This window comes from Etheostoma spectabile, chromosome 23 (assembly GCF_008692095.1).
Source record: "Etheostoma spectabile isolate EspeVRDwgs_2016 chromosome 23, UIUC_Espe_1.0, whole genome shotgun sequence".
Classification (NCBI taxonomy): Eukaryota; Metazoa; Chordata; class Actinopteri; order Perciformes; family Percidae; genus Etheostoma; species Etheostoma spectabile.
This window is the reverse complement of record NC_045755.1, coordinates 14,544,080-14,559,016: the sequence shown is the minus strand read 5'-3', so window position 1 is coordinate 14,559,016 and position 14,937 is coordinate 14,544,080. Positions and strand designations below refer to the sequence as shown.

Sequence of the window (14,937 nt, the reverse complement as noted above, 5' to 3'; positions counted from 1 at the left end):
TGTGTGTGTGTGTGTGTGTGTGTGTGTGTGTATGATTTTTATCATGGCTGCATGTACGCTTGAATGTGCAGTTCAAGTTTAAATCTTTAGTGTCCCTGGTGGGTTTTATAGCTTCAAGCAAGGTCCACAGGGCAGGGTGTTCAGTATGTTATTGAGAGATATAGAATGAGGCATGATGTCCCACAAAGCTGCATGAGAAGCAAAAGTGTTCGGGTCGGGTACTTTTCCCCTTTTAACCGGTACCGTACTGGAAATTCGTTCCCGATACCTGTTTTATGTGTTTTACTCTTCTTTTAATATCAAAAACATTTCTTTCAGTAAAAAAATAAGTCCAAACCTCTCAATTTCTATTTATTTATTTAGAAATTGTGCACACTAGACAAAATAAATCCCCTCCCAAACCTGTCCCTACAACCTTTTAATTAAAGTAATTATTCATTCCTTACAACTGTAAGTTTTATTCTTGTATTTGTATCTTATTCTATTTTAGCCCATTTTATTTTCATTTTATGATTGACGTAATTGTTTTTAATTGCTTTTTAATGTTTTACTTAAAGCACTTTGCATTGCCTTGTGTGGCTTGCCATTATGTCGCAGCGAACACTCAATAGTTTTCAAAGGCTTGAATCACTGCGTTGAGTTTTGAAAACTGTAACCACACTTGCGACCTCACCAAGTGCTCCATGCTGAACTCTGTTTACACCGGCACCAAGGAGAAATGCATTGCTCCGATGTCGGCGGCTAGTAACCCTTCACACGCGGCCAAGTTGAGGCAGCGTTTACTGCACCACCACATTGTACTGGAAAAAAAGTTGAGTTGTTCCAACGCTGTTGCTTGTGGTGCTGTTGAATTGTATAGTATTATACACAGATTATAATGATGTAAATGAGGGTAGTCTTACTAACCACTACTACCTGTTTTATTTTTCCTGTGAAAAAATCTCATGACATCAAGATAATTTAAAATATGTCAGTCATGTAAAAACACCTGGTGGCTTTATATTTTTGTTCTAATCCCTCCCACACTGGCTGATAAACATCTGTTCTTTTTTTTTTTTCTTTCTTATTGTGGCTCCTGAGTGCTGCTCTGATAAAAGTGGGTTGTCAAAGTTATCGTCTCTCATCACGGCTGATCCGAAATGAGCTTCTTACCAGGGCCCTCCCCTCGCTAGTTTCCATGTATTGCATCATATCTGTAATATCCTCATCAGAAACACTGAAAGGCTGATACAGGCCGGCATATGGTAGGGGAAATTGGGATGTTTCCACACAGACTCCCGCTGTTTGTGTAATGGTTTGAAATCGGTGTGGCCTCACACTGTTTGCAGACGAGGGAATGTGACTGTTTTTAATCTTGTTGAATCTCTTTCGTTTAACTGCCAGAGAGAAAGAGACACTTTATTGAATCCAAGTATTGTTTTCATGCCCTCTTTAAGTCCTTTAGCTTTTTTTGTAATGCCTACTGTGCCTCCCAATCCACTGCTGTTTTTGATGTCTGTTTTTGTGTCTGTGTTCAATTGTTAAAATGATGATACATTAACACACACACACTTTGTCTCTCTCTTAGACCGAGAATGGCAGTGCCCTCCATGAAGCAGCTCTCTTTGGGAAGATGGATGTAGTTCGCCTTCTGCTCGACTCAGGTGGGTCTATAAATATATCCTCGAAAAAACTTAAATCCTTTTCCTTTATTTTACCCAGGGGCTAAATGATGAATGAATGTTTTACCTTCTTGTTGTGTTGAATTCAAGGCATCTGACTCACTGTTATAAAATTCTGGACTTTCAGCTTCATTATGGTTTTGGCAATTTTCATTCGACTCGATTACGGTGTTGAAGGTCATGGTGATAAGTAGTGACAAAAATGGCATCTTGCATATTTACATTCCTTGTATTCAGAGATGAATAAATCTCAACACTGTTGTCCTTTGATCCTGCATCACCCTCCACCAACTTTCCTTTAGCACTTCCTGTTTTCCGCGGGACTTCCTGTGGGTGGCCATGTTCTTTTGGCCTTGATTTTATTAACATCCTGGATCAACACTGGGCTGTGCTGGCCTCATTCACTGAACTTAATCCCTTCAAATGTTCTTTGCATGTGTGTGGGGTGGGAGATAGCGGGGTAGGTGTAGGGATGTAGGATGGGCAGCCAGCCTTTCATTGTCAGTGAGGAACTATGCAGTGGAACAGCAGAGGATGCTGAAATATACAGTCAGTGTGATGGTTTGAATTTACTGATGAGAATTGGCACTCTTTAATGACATACATTTTTTATCATTCATTCATATTCATCAAAGTTCTTTCTTCATTCAATTTATTCTGTTTTTGAATTTATAATAAATGTACAAAACACAAGAAAAAGTACATGTGAAAATTCCATTAAATGAAAGGCAATAGAAAAGCAGTAAAATGTGAACAAAGTAAGCAGGAAAGCGAGACATCTGGCATTACATCAGGTCCAAATTTGCGTTTTTCAGTTGTGGTGCCCATCAGGGTGACTGGAATGACATTTATTTTTCATGTTAAATTGGATCCATGAGAACAGAAAGGGATTAAAAAAGTACAATAGTCATGTAAATGAGGATTTGTGGTGGTTTCTCTTCTGCAAGCTTGTTTGTGTGTGTATCTTGAGTGTGCCGGCTTGAGTTTGTGTGCATTTTTTTTTTTTTTGTGCATTTATGTATGTGTCATTCAGACAAGCTGTCTGAATCGCGATGAAAAGTGTTTTGCTGTTTGTAAAGAGTCTTCATGAATTAATAAAATACCACATCCATCCTCTGTTGACTGCAACTCATTCATCTTTTGCTGACTGGAGTTCTGTGACTGAGAGGGTGTGTCAGCAGATCGTGGGTCAGTGTCTGTGTGTAGTAGTATATGTGAGTGTACTTTGGGTCTGTAGTTCAGTGTCTTTGAGCAAGTATGAGTGGGTATATCTTGTTTGACCAAGTCATGGTTATTTGACCTTTGCACTACTGCTCATATGTATCAATGTTAACACTATGTTGTACTTTTGTTTGTGCATGTGCGTGTGGGTGTGTGTGCATTTGTGCGTGTGTGCATCAGCGATTGACACCAATCTGAGAGACAGCCTGGGGAGAACAGCTCTGGAGATCCTGGGAGAACATCCTGCACAAAAATCCCAGCAGATCACTGCTGTTATCCAAGGTAACACACACACAAATTGGGTCATTTCAGGAGGCAAATATATACTCATGTATAGTAAACATAGTACAACATTCCAAAGATTAAAGATACATTATTCACAGGTTTATATTTGTTCATGTACACTGTGTAGGTTCACAGGTGACAGAAACACTCTGTTGATAGATTACATATTAAACACAGACTTGAAAGACACGCACAAACAGGACCTATGCATGTGAAAAACACCCCGAGCAGTTGAGGGGTTCGGTGCCTTGCTTTGCTACAGGTGTCGAGTTTTAAGTGTCCTAAACTTTGCAGCCACACTAGAACTCTAACATTTGTGTCTTTTGGACTGCACTGTGTGAGTTAATGCATTTGTAGAAATAGAAGTGTTTTTTGCCGATTGATAGTTGGTGTGTGGAGAGGCTCTGCTGCATGTAACATTTAAGATTGCAATTTGATTAAACCTGCAGACATGTTGGCATGTAGTATATAGGCTCTAAAATGTGCAAGGGCTTTCCTAATTATTTTTATTTTTTGTTTTGTTATGTTGATGTAGAATATGACATTAAGTCCTATGTTTCGAACGGATGTGATCCAACTGAGATTTTGTTTTCCAGGAAGTTATTCTTATGTTGGGAAAACAATGGGAATTCCTGTACTGTATGTGTTCAGTTGCTACAGTAGGAGAGTGCCCAGTTATACAACTCATGCCCTGTAAGTGTTGTTCTTGACATTGCCAGAATACATTGTTCTTTCCAGTTCTCTTCCATTGTCTTACTGGCCAAGTTGAACCTTAAATAAGATGGATATCGATGGTCTTCTGGAATTTGTGACAAAATAAATAAGTATTTCATTTCATTCATTTAAACTGTGAAATATAGTGCTTGGTGATTGGGCATATATGGCATCTGTACTATGGATTTGTTTATACACATGGGTTATATCATATACTACACTGTATATGTCCAGGAATCTGCACAGTGACTGAAACACAGCAATGTATCAGTAACTACTGTTGTAAGATGGCACACAGGGACAACACTGGCCTATGGAAGGACATAGATTTTTATGCATCTCACTTTGATCACTGTACATAGACTATATACTGTTTATACTGTATGTATTGTGTTATCATGTTGAATATTTATGTTCAACCTAATCATCATTTGGGATGAGGAAGGACTGTTTAAAAATGTATAAATGGTCAAGAATGCTTTGCAAATTATTTGGAGAAACACCACAGGGAAGGAAAAAGATTTTGCTTTTAAACAGGGCTGCAGCTAACAATTATTTTGATTTGTGCTTTTTATTATGCTACTTAAACATCCCCTTAAAAATCACAAGTCACAAATTCACAGCACTACTTCATTACAGATGCAGCCAGCATCTCTTCTTTTTCAGCATAAGAAAAATACGTATGGTTTTTAGTGTTTTAATCTAATCTTGGTCTTCCACCTGCCATTAAAAGGCCTGTTTCTGCTCTCATGTTTACTGCTCTGTGTTTTGTGTGTGACCAGTGATCGTTAGTGTGAGTTTGCTCCACGTTTTCGAGAGGCCAAAAGATTCTCATGATTGCAACTTCCAATGACAGTATTGTCCTGAGGTGATTATGAGGCTTAGTATGAACACTGTAATCTGTGAGTTAGAGGCCTTCACTATCTGTCTTTGTGTAATCTATGGGTATATGTAAGGCACACAGTTAGAGATGATTTAAAGAGAGTGAGATAATGGCAGACCGAAATGGAGGGATAGAGGGATGAGAAGAATATGTCAAAGCCTAAATTAACTAAGAGGCAAATATAGAAAGGGGAACACAGACTAAATCCCAACAGTGTTACAAATTGGCCACAGCTAGAAAATAACGGCCATAAATCTGACATTAAACCATTAGATCAGGGAAAACGCAGTAATGCAACGGGTAGATGGGCAATTTTTAATTTTTTTTTAGAGCATTTATTGTAATCTGTAACACTCAATAATCTGATCTATACACTACAAATTAAAGTCATTCTTTGAATTTTACGGCCCACAACTTAACTGCTTTGGTTCAGTCTTCTGCTCTCTTCAACCATGTTTCCAGTGGTAGCAGCCAGCTGTTTTCAGCCAGAAAGCTCTAAAAATCACACACAAAGTTAGCAACTCGCTGGTGAAAATAGTACAGCATTTAGCAGCTGACAAGCCAGATATTTTTAATTTACTTGAGATTCAATTTGTGAGGTGCCCAGAAATGCAACTCCAAAGGAATGCAAGTGTTAATGTCCATGTCTGATGGATTATGGATATATAAATGGTTTCCTGTTGTTTACAACTTGTTCTGTTGCCCCTGAGTGGCCCAAAAAAATCACAAATTACAGGAAATATTTTTGATGTCTTGCATACTATTATGTACACATTTCTCAAACGTTCAGCTTGACATATTTGGTATCTTTGGGAACTTTGGGACTCCACTAGAATGTAAATAGAGGTTTGGTGGGTTAGAATAAAGCTTGGCTTTACAGGGTGAGTTGTACTGACTGCCCCAGTGTTGGTCAGTCAGTGGTACAATGTTAAAGGTCTGATGTCTTTTTCACCTAAACTTTATCCAACATCCCTGGAATTCTGCTGCTCAAATCGCTTGCCTTCTTGTCACTGAATATATTCACAAATATGCAGTGAACACTGAGGCTATGAAACTAAAAGACTATTTCCAAAATCAAAGATGGAAATACTTTTATAGTCATGAATAGACCATGTGGAACTTTTTAAATGTCAGAAATCAATGTAATAATAGCTATTGGTCAGTTTCAGTAAACCAGCACTGGAAACGGAGAGATGTGTACTTTAGCATAAATAGGAGAGAAAGAAAGAAAGAGAAAGAGAGAGAGAGAGAGAGAGCGAACCCAGCTGTGTCTTGGTGAAAAGATCAGCTGCATGCCATTTCCTGTTGGAGCGGAGATGGAGAAGGACACACAAAGAAAAAGACTTCTCATTTACTCAATTGTACCAGCTGAGGGGCTTTCTGGTTGCCACAGGCACCTCGTTATGTGTAGATCCTCATTTGATTTACAAGCACTTGACTCATCCTACTGTTCAAATGAATTAACGGTTCACTTTTTACTGCCCGGCAGTAGTTATTTACAGTGTAATGTAGTGCAGTAGTTTAGCTTATGAAGAATCTACTGAAGCATGAGTACAAGGGGAATAAAACTGCCAATGCATGTTAATCCTTTCCCATACTCAGTATAACTGTATGCAAATATGATTGTGTTTCATAATTATTGAGCTGAATGCCAAGATTCGTAGTAGTAGAAATAAACACATACACTTTCATGACCATAATAGGATTCGTTATTAGGGCTCTGCAGGGAATCTGCTACATAATTTCACAGTGTAAGCGCGTTTGTGTGTTTTTGGCTGCTAAAGCCTCACTTTAACGAGTTTATTATCCAGTCTTAAACTTATTTTCTGCCCCCACACCTGAAACGGTTTTCTCTCCTCGTTCCTCCTGTCTCCCTTCTTTTTCTTTTACCCCATAATTCTTCTCATTTGCTTTTATTGACACCCGTGCTCTATTAGCAGAAGCTGTGAAGTAAATTTGCAGTGTTGGGAAAAGTGCAAATTGAATGCAGCACAAGCTGTTTACTATGCTGATGGCTGTGTTATTATATTGATCCAGTAAAATACCTCTGAATTCAATTTGTCCCCCATCTGTCCCCACCCTCGGACACCATCACATTCTCCTCCAAACTCCTCTTCCGGTTCTTTCTCCTCTTTTTCCTGATTCCTCAACATATTTCCACTTTTCCCCTCTTTCTTGTCCTTCATCTTGTCCAACCCTCCATCTTCTTACCCCGTCTCCCCCTTTGTCTCCATGTCTCTGTAGAATATATCATGGACGAGATGGAAAGGAGTAGTATCGTGGAGGAGCCTGTTCGCAAGTGTCCAATCCCTGCTCCTCGAACCTCTGTTCCGTCGCCCTCTGCCTCCCCCTTGCTCAGACACAAAAGTGAGTAAACACACACTTACCCAATGATGTAACGGCTACAATACAAAAAATGAGTTTACACTGAGATTCAAGGTGCTCAAAAATACATTTTTCGTAGAAAATAAGATTTCCTTTTGAGAAAGTCCCAGAAACCAGCAGTAAAAAAAAATATATATTTCATGTTGATTGGTCATTGATCATTTTCCTTTTAAATATAGGCAAATAGTACAATATAAATCCAGCCCTGGAGAGCACGTCCTTTAGTGGAGAAAGTCAGTTATTGCCGGTCTGAAAAGCTGTACATTTTCCCTGTCCAGTGCTGCCCCCTGTGTTATGAATCATACATTGCAACAAGCTGAGTTCCTGCTGATCCAAAACCGGATTGTTGAAATTAATATCTTCTATATTATGTATATATGTATACTGTGCAGTCTGTTTTGGTGATTAAAGAATCAAGTCTTGCAGTAATTGGTAATTGTTGATGGGTGGGTGTATGCTTTAGTCAGTTGTATTTTCTCTTCCACTTTGTACTGATGCTTTAAAGAACTTTGGGTGGATTTCTTACTTTTCCCGTGCTCTCTTCCTCCTCTCTTCAGATGATGCTGTGACAAGTGAGCTGTCCAAACTGCTCCATGAGATCAAAAAGTGCCGGGACAGGGACTACTCCTTTGAGGAGCTCTGCCACACCATCTCTTCCCACTCCATGGACAGCTTTGGCAGCGGGCGGCTTTCTGACGAAGAACGCCCAGACCGACCCAACGGCACTCTGACCCGAGTCAAGGTACGGAGCTCAGTTATGAAAGAGGACTGGTGCATTTGAAGGAACTTGGTCTGTTGGTGAAATGAACCATGGTGTTTTATGCCTTGTCTAGGGTCTGCTCCTATCTTCAAGGGCATCTTGTAAACCCCCATTTCTGAGTGAAGAATTCACAACTTGTAACAATGGTAGTTATTCAGTATTTTCATTAAATCTGGTAAATGGTAAATAGACTTCATTTATATAGAGCTTTTATACAAAGTGCTTTACCCTACATTGACCCATGCGCATACACACACACTCACACACTGATAGCAGCGAGCTACCAGCACGGCACTGGTCTTCTGGGTTCCGTGTCTTGCTCAAGGACACTTTGAAATGCCAGAGCTCAAACCACCAACGCTGTAATCATTGGACGATCGCTCTACCAGCTTAGCAACAGCTGCTCCACGTCAGTCAAGTTATTGACCAGTCACCAAAGAATTAATCAACAACAAATGTGATAATTTATAATTTCCCCTGCTGTGTGAAGCATGTAAAGCTGCTGTATCTTTTCACTGTTTCAACTTACAGTAAATAATTTCCCTGTACATGTCTATCATCTCTGCATCAATGTCTTCTTTGTGTTGTATCACACTACAAAGGGTTTAGATGGTAACTACTGTATATGTGAGAGGGATCGTTCTTTGCAGAAAGGATACTTGCACTTTCTCTATTTTGACGGCAGAGGGCAGTATCAGATAGACCGATGCCACTGAGCTGACTTGTCCAATTGAGTATTTACTTGTTGTTGCTGAAACACACAACAGCTTCTGTTTATTGATAGCCTGAATCAGTTTAGAATTGTAATTAGTATTTGTGCTCAAACAGCTGCAGACATTGTGTTTTTTAACCTTGGTTTGTCTCATTGGGTGCTTTTTTATATTGAAATATTGTTGGTATTATTTACTTTGCTTCTTTACGCACGCACGCACACGCACACACTCACACACGCACACTTTTCCAGGTACAAACCTCTCCAGGGAGTGTACCAGTCATGCAGGGAGGATTGGATCTTATTGGTTTGAATTCCAGTTTGGACTTTATCATTATTAGCTGACCAGAGAATCACAGCCAGCGCAGCATGACGAAGAGGCTCTGAGCATTTTCAATTCCACTGTCCAGACAGTAGGACTCACCGCAGGACACAGAAGTTATCTATCACGCTGACCCCCCACCTGAGCCTTAGACTCACAAACACACGCACACAACACATACAGAGAAGCATCTAGAAGAAATGCGGTAGTCTGTCTGTGTTTCTCGCTTGCTTATTACGGCACGTCTGTTTCCATTTTTCTTTCTATTTCTCTCCTTCTTGCTCACCTACAGCAACACATAACATACCTCACACACAACACACACACACACACACACACACACACACACACACACACAACACCAACACACCACACCACACACACACACACACACACACACACACACACACACACAAAGACACACATATTGTGAATATTGTGACACTGATCAATAGCTCATCACCTTCTCCATCTCTGTAATAGGCTCGGTATAGAAGCAAGCCGAGGAATGTTTACGTACAGTGCAGCAGGCGTTCAAACCTGCTGAAGATCACAGACAACATATACGTTGAACACACACCTTGCTTTCTTGACTGTAATTGTCTCATTTCTCTTTCTCTCTCTGTCTCTCTCTTTCTCTAAGTACCAATTTGTATTCTGTTACTGACATCCGCAGTGTGTGTTTATCTGCCCCCCGAGTTACTGTCTGTACGTGTGGCTGCAGCCATTAGTATGTGATTCGTGTGGTACACATGAATTAAACATGCAAAAACCTAAGACAGCGCGCGCACACACAGGGAGGGAAAAAAGCAATGCAGGCTTCTCACATGTGCGTGTCCTGTATTTAAATGAGGACGAATGAGTACTTGCAGTGTGCGTCTTTCCACTGTTTAACTGACATTGACAAAATTTTCTGCTGATATTTGTACCGTATTACTAGAGTATTTTCCATAACAAGTCTGGATAACTTATGTTGTCCAACAAACAGCTATTAACTATTTAACTATTATAACTATTTAAATACTGTGAAAGTATCAAAACACTCATTCCTCAGAGAAATGCATACAGCCCATATTCAGAAACTGTATCAGAGCCGCAGACATCCATAAGGTTGTGATGTCACAACTATACAGTATATAGGTTGAAAGTGCTGCTACAGTGGCGTTACAGTTATAACCCGGCTGCAATAGCGCCCAAAACGTTTCAGACAAACATTTACATAAACATTTTCTATTAGAAACCCAAAATACAAATCAAAAACTAAAAACTTAGCAAAAATATTTCCTTTTAAACAAGAACGTAAAATGCACACACTCACATAAATAATCACATTATTTAGTTAAGTAGACAATAATCCCAAAAATAGTAATCCATCCCTTAAGGGGTTCCCTATGCAGTCCTCAGTAATTAATAATTTAATGGTGTCCTTTTTATCGAACACTGCCTGATATCTGATTTTTATGGTAAGGAATTGACATATCTGTCTATTGTTCATGTAGTCATACGGTGCAGTGTGTGAGGACTGCCATCTTTCATGATCAATCAGTATTCCAGTGCTGCAGAGGGACCTTTGCAGTCCGGAGCAATTGGTGACCTTTTGGTTTCAGCTTTATTTTGTGCCTCTATCTCTTATCTGGCTGCTGTTCTGTTGCTACAGTATATCCATCTGTCCTTCCCTCACTCTGTATCTTCTCTTGGTTTCCCTCTTAATCTGTTCCCTCTTTACCTTGATTTCTTTACCCTCCTGCTTTTATTTAACCTTTGTTCTGAAGATGATTTTTCTTCTTTCATCATCAGACCTCCCCAAGTCCCTCTCTTATCAGCTTTTTAAAAAGCTACATATCAGACATAGCAGTGGTATCTGTCTGTGTAATCTGCTGTGACCTGCGTCCTCTGCTGCACCATGTGGTTCACTGAGATATCAGATGGGCTGTATCTGCCCTCTGACACCTCGTGCCACAGAGCTCTTACACACACCTGCCTCCTGGGAGCCAAAGAGCCCCAGGAAAGGACAAAGTGTGTATGTGTTTGTGATAAAGTTGTTCCTGCACCTTTCTCCTTTCTGGTTAACCCATTGTGGCACCCAGAGCAGCAATACAAAGGCATGTACACTTTAAATGGTGTGTCATTTCTTCTAAGAGTTTTTGTAATGGGAGCGCCTGCATCTTGACACAAATTGGAGATTGAGGCTTAATAGAATAAAGAAAAGAAAACCTGATGCAGAGTCTTTGTTTTGCTCTTAGACCAATAATATCCCAAACTTCAATATAAAATCAAATGTATGCAGAAATGCTTGTTCACAGTTTCATATTATTTAGTTTTTTCAGTTTTATCTGCAACTGGGTTTTTTGGAAAGCCAAAACAATGAACTAAAAGACTCTTTGGTGGTCTGTAGAGCTGAGGAGAACGACAGAGTTCTAACCCATTTTTACATTACACGTTTTCATTTGATTCATTGTGAATGTAAAATATTGATTTGAGTTTAAGAAGTAACTTCACTTTGTCTTTTGTTTCTTTTATCTCTTCTCACACCGTATAAATAAAGTTGACATTTCTCTTTTCAGCTCCATGTTGTACCCCTGTTTTTACTCCTTACTATTGGTTACCTGTTAAGGTTGTGATCTAGCATTTTAATAGTTTTCAAAAACGTTTGCTCACAGCGGCTGACCCCGCCTCTCGCTGTGGCCGTGGAGGAGGACGAGGTAGAAAAGAGTTGTGGCCCCACTGGATTCTGGGAGGCCCTGACACCCTGCAACGGCTGCCGCCACCTGAGCTTTTCCAGCCTGGAAAAGGTACACACACACACACACACACACACACACACACACACACACACACACACCAACACACCCACAGCCTGAATAAGTGGCATTTGTACACACATTTCATATAAACAACATTGTTTTCATGATGGTGTGTAGAATAAAGCAGCATGCACACACACGCGCTGCTTCACTACAGTGAAATTACAGGCTACTGATATTGCCATTGTTCTGCATGAATACTTTTACTGGTTACCTTGGGAACGCAGCGAGTGAGCCGTCACTGCGGGCTGGCTCTCCTGGCCGCTCTGGATGCTCTGTTCAGTATCTGTCTCTTTCTTGCTCTGATGCTTGTGCTACCCATCTGTCTTCTTCACCTTCTTTCTTAATTATCAGAATTATCCCCAAAAAAAATTCCTTATAACTTGTGGTTTGAAGCTTTTACATTAATGTGTGTGTGTGTGTGTGTGTGTGTGTGCTTGTTTGTTGTGTGTGTGTGGTGTGTGTGTGTGTATATTATATATATATATAATGGGCCCTATGGGCCCTAGTCTAAATGGCCATTGAATCACCTTTGAACTGGCTCCACAGTCAAGACAAAGAAAAAGAAGAAGATAACTTTGAAGTCAGACAGTTTCTTTATTTGCTGAAAGTGACTCCATACAGAGAAAGTTTTTTTGAGTTTAATAGAAATAACTGGAAATACTTCCCCACTTGTTACCTTTCAATGCCAGTATGTAAAGCATCCTCTTGTTCTTTTTAACCCAAACTATTCCTGCTTCTTCTTTTTTCCCTTTGTGCTGTGTATAGTGTGAAGTGTGGTTAAGTGTGTACAGAGGAAATTGTTTATCAGTGAGATGCGTGCTGACTCAAACAGCAGGACATCTGACATTTACATCACAACAGACCCTCTGTCTTGTATACTGGCAGCCTGCCTGTATGACTGGCACGCTCCCTGGAAAGGTTTTCACCTGTGTGTGTGGGTGTGGGGGTGGGTCACCAGTGTGTGAATTTGGCATGGCTTCATTATGGATTTGTGTGGCTGGGTTTGTGTGTGTGTGGGTTTTATAGAAGAAGGAGTGAGGAATAGAAATGGTTAACACGTAATGATGTTAGCACCGTGCTAATTTGCTCTGTGTCATTTTGAATAAACAGAGTTAACATGAAGAGAGAAGTCTGTGCATCCCCTTTCAGGATGAATGGACAAAGTGAAACAGTGCTGTCTTTCCATCTAATCTTTCTTCTCATCGTTCCACATGAGATCTGTCAACCTAATTCTTATTTAGCTTGTTTTCTAACATCCCTCTATCCTATGTTTGTCTCACTCTCTCTGACCCATCGATCTTTCACTTTATCTTTCAGCAGAACTTTGTATGGATTGTCTGGCTGTCACTCAAGACTGTCAGTCATAAAACTGGACTTGTCTAGCAAGTCAACTAGAAAAGATCCCTGCACTAAATTAGTTTAGTTTTTTTTGAATAATTTCTGCAAAATAATTTCAATTAATTAACATGAGAGATTTTGATATGTCTGTGCTCTTCTCACTGGTTGGACATGAGTGAGTTTGGCATTAAAAAAATCTTAATGAGAAGATAGTCATAGTTTTTTGCTTGTGTTGTCTATAAGAAACCACTGTATATCAAAATCTGAAATATAAACAGTCTTGATAAAGCAGTTCATTCTGTTTCCATTTTTGAGTGTAAATTATTATTGAGTAAAGACAATTTTTCCGTAATGTTGCTTAAAGTATGTAGTCAGTAGTTTGGAGAAATATCAGTCAGTTGCCTGCATTCATTTTAGAAAAGCATGTCTAGTAGACTAAAATCAAGTGTGTCTTTCTCAAAGTAAGTGTGCACATGCCTAAGCAAATTAATGTGATTATTAATGTTTTAATGTGTAGTACACCTGTCAGACTGTGCTGCATTACATTAGCCAGAGAACAGAAAAGAGTGCACTCTGTTCCAAGCTAATGAATGGCAGGTCATTTGTGTGTGTGTGTGTGTGTGTGTGTGTGTGTGTGTGTGTGTGTGTGTGTGTTTGTGTGTGTGTGTGTGGTGTGTGTGTGTGTGTGTGTGTGTGTCATGCGTGCGTGTTTGCTATGTGCCTACGTGCCTACATAAGGACGCTTTCCTTGTTGTGAGTTTCCTTGCCAGCCTCAGGTTTCCTCCCACCATCGCCATGCAACGCCTTTTAATGCCAGTGTGTGTGTGGAGGAGGTTTCCTAAGCGACATCGTCTTTAATAAAGAAGTTCAGACCAAAATAAAGTGAGAAAAAAGAGAAATACAGATGTGAGAAATAATATTCCAGTAGAACAGGGTTGCCAGGCAACACAGAAATTCATAAGATATCAGGCGTGGGATGTCCACCATTGACAAATCTCAATCAGCATCAGCAGATGTCGTCAGAAGACTTGTGCGTCAGCGTTTCCCGACGGTCCCCAAGCTTCACTCCTCTCTTCACCAACTTCTACTTCTGTTTTTTTTCTCCATCCCTCTCTTTCTCCACACTGACACTTTCCAATTACATTTATCTTTCTCTAGTTTTTCTGGTTGGCTGCTGACCTTTTTAATGTTCTCAGCCTGGGGAGTTTTTAAGGAGTTTGGGGGGGGGGGGGACTCTTGGAGATGGATGAGGACTCCTGGAGATGTTAAGGAACATCAAAGGCAGGTGTTTCTAGAGGGCAGAGATTGTGTGGAGAGCTTTAGATGCCTGTAAATGAAGGACAGAATGTGCTCTTAGTTAGACTGTAATAATAATGCCATTATGTATTTTAAGCTATAGTGCGTAGTTTCTGTCTCCGGCATGAGGAATTCTAAGTAATGACAACAAAGTGGTCGTCGCGTCCACATGATACAATTCTTCCGTGATCGCGGAAGCCTTAATTAAAGCAACACCAGCAAACCTTTCCCGATTCGGTCCCCTACAGGTTGGAAGCCGAATGGTCCATTACATTATATTATGCTAGGGTGACCAAACGTCCTCTTTTGCCCGGACATGTCCACTTTTATGTACTGTCCGGGGCGTCGGGGGCGTTTTAAATTCATGAAAATGTCCGGTTATCCACTGGCTTTCATGGGACCATTAAGCGTGTACTTAAATTGACTGGCGCTTTGCACACAATACTATGGTACTTTGTTGCGTGACGTAATTCCCGAAAGGCTGCCTTGAGGGTGGCTCTGTGACGCGCACATACAGGGAGCAGATCAGACAGGGAGCACATACAGGGAGCAG

At 40.3% G+C, this 14,937-nt stretch overlaps 1 protein-coding gene across 1 annotated transcript in view; it reads left to right on the top strand.

Moving 5' to 3' along the window:
* Window positions 1-14,937, top strand: part of anks1b (ankyrin repeat and sterile alpha motif domain containing 1B) — a 219,654-nt gene that overhangs the window by 87,253 nt on the left and 117,464 nt on the right. The window contains exons 6-10 of the mRNA XM_032505829.1: window positions 1,568-1,643; window positions 3,063-3,164; window positions 7,009-7,131; window positions 7,707-7,891; window positions 11,604-11,735. Of these exons, the coding sequence (XP_032361720.1) occupies window positions 1,568-1,643; window positions 3,063-3,164; window positions 7,009-7,131; window positions 7,707-7,891; window positions 11,604-11,735 (618 nt within the window). The remainder of the gene's footprint in view (window positions 1-1,567; window positions 1,644-3,062; window positions 3,165-7,008; window positions 7,132-7,706; window positions 7,892-11,603; window positions 11,736-14,937) is intronic.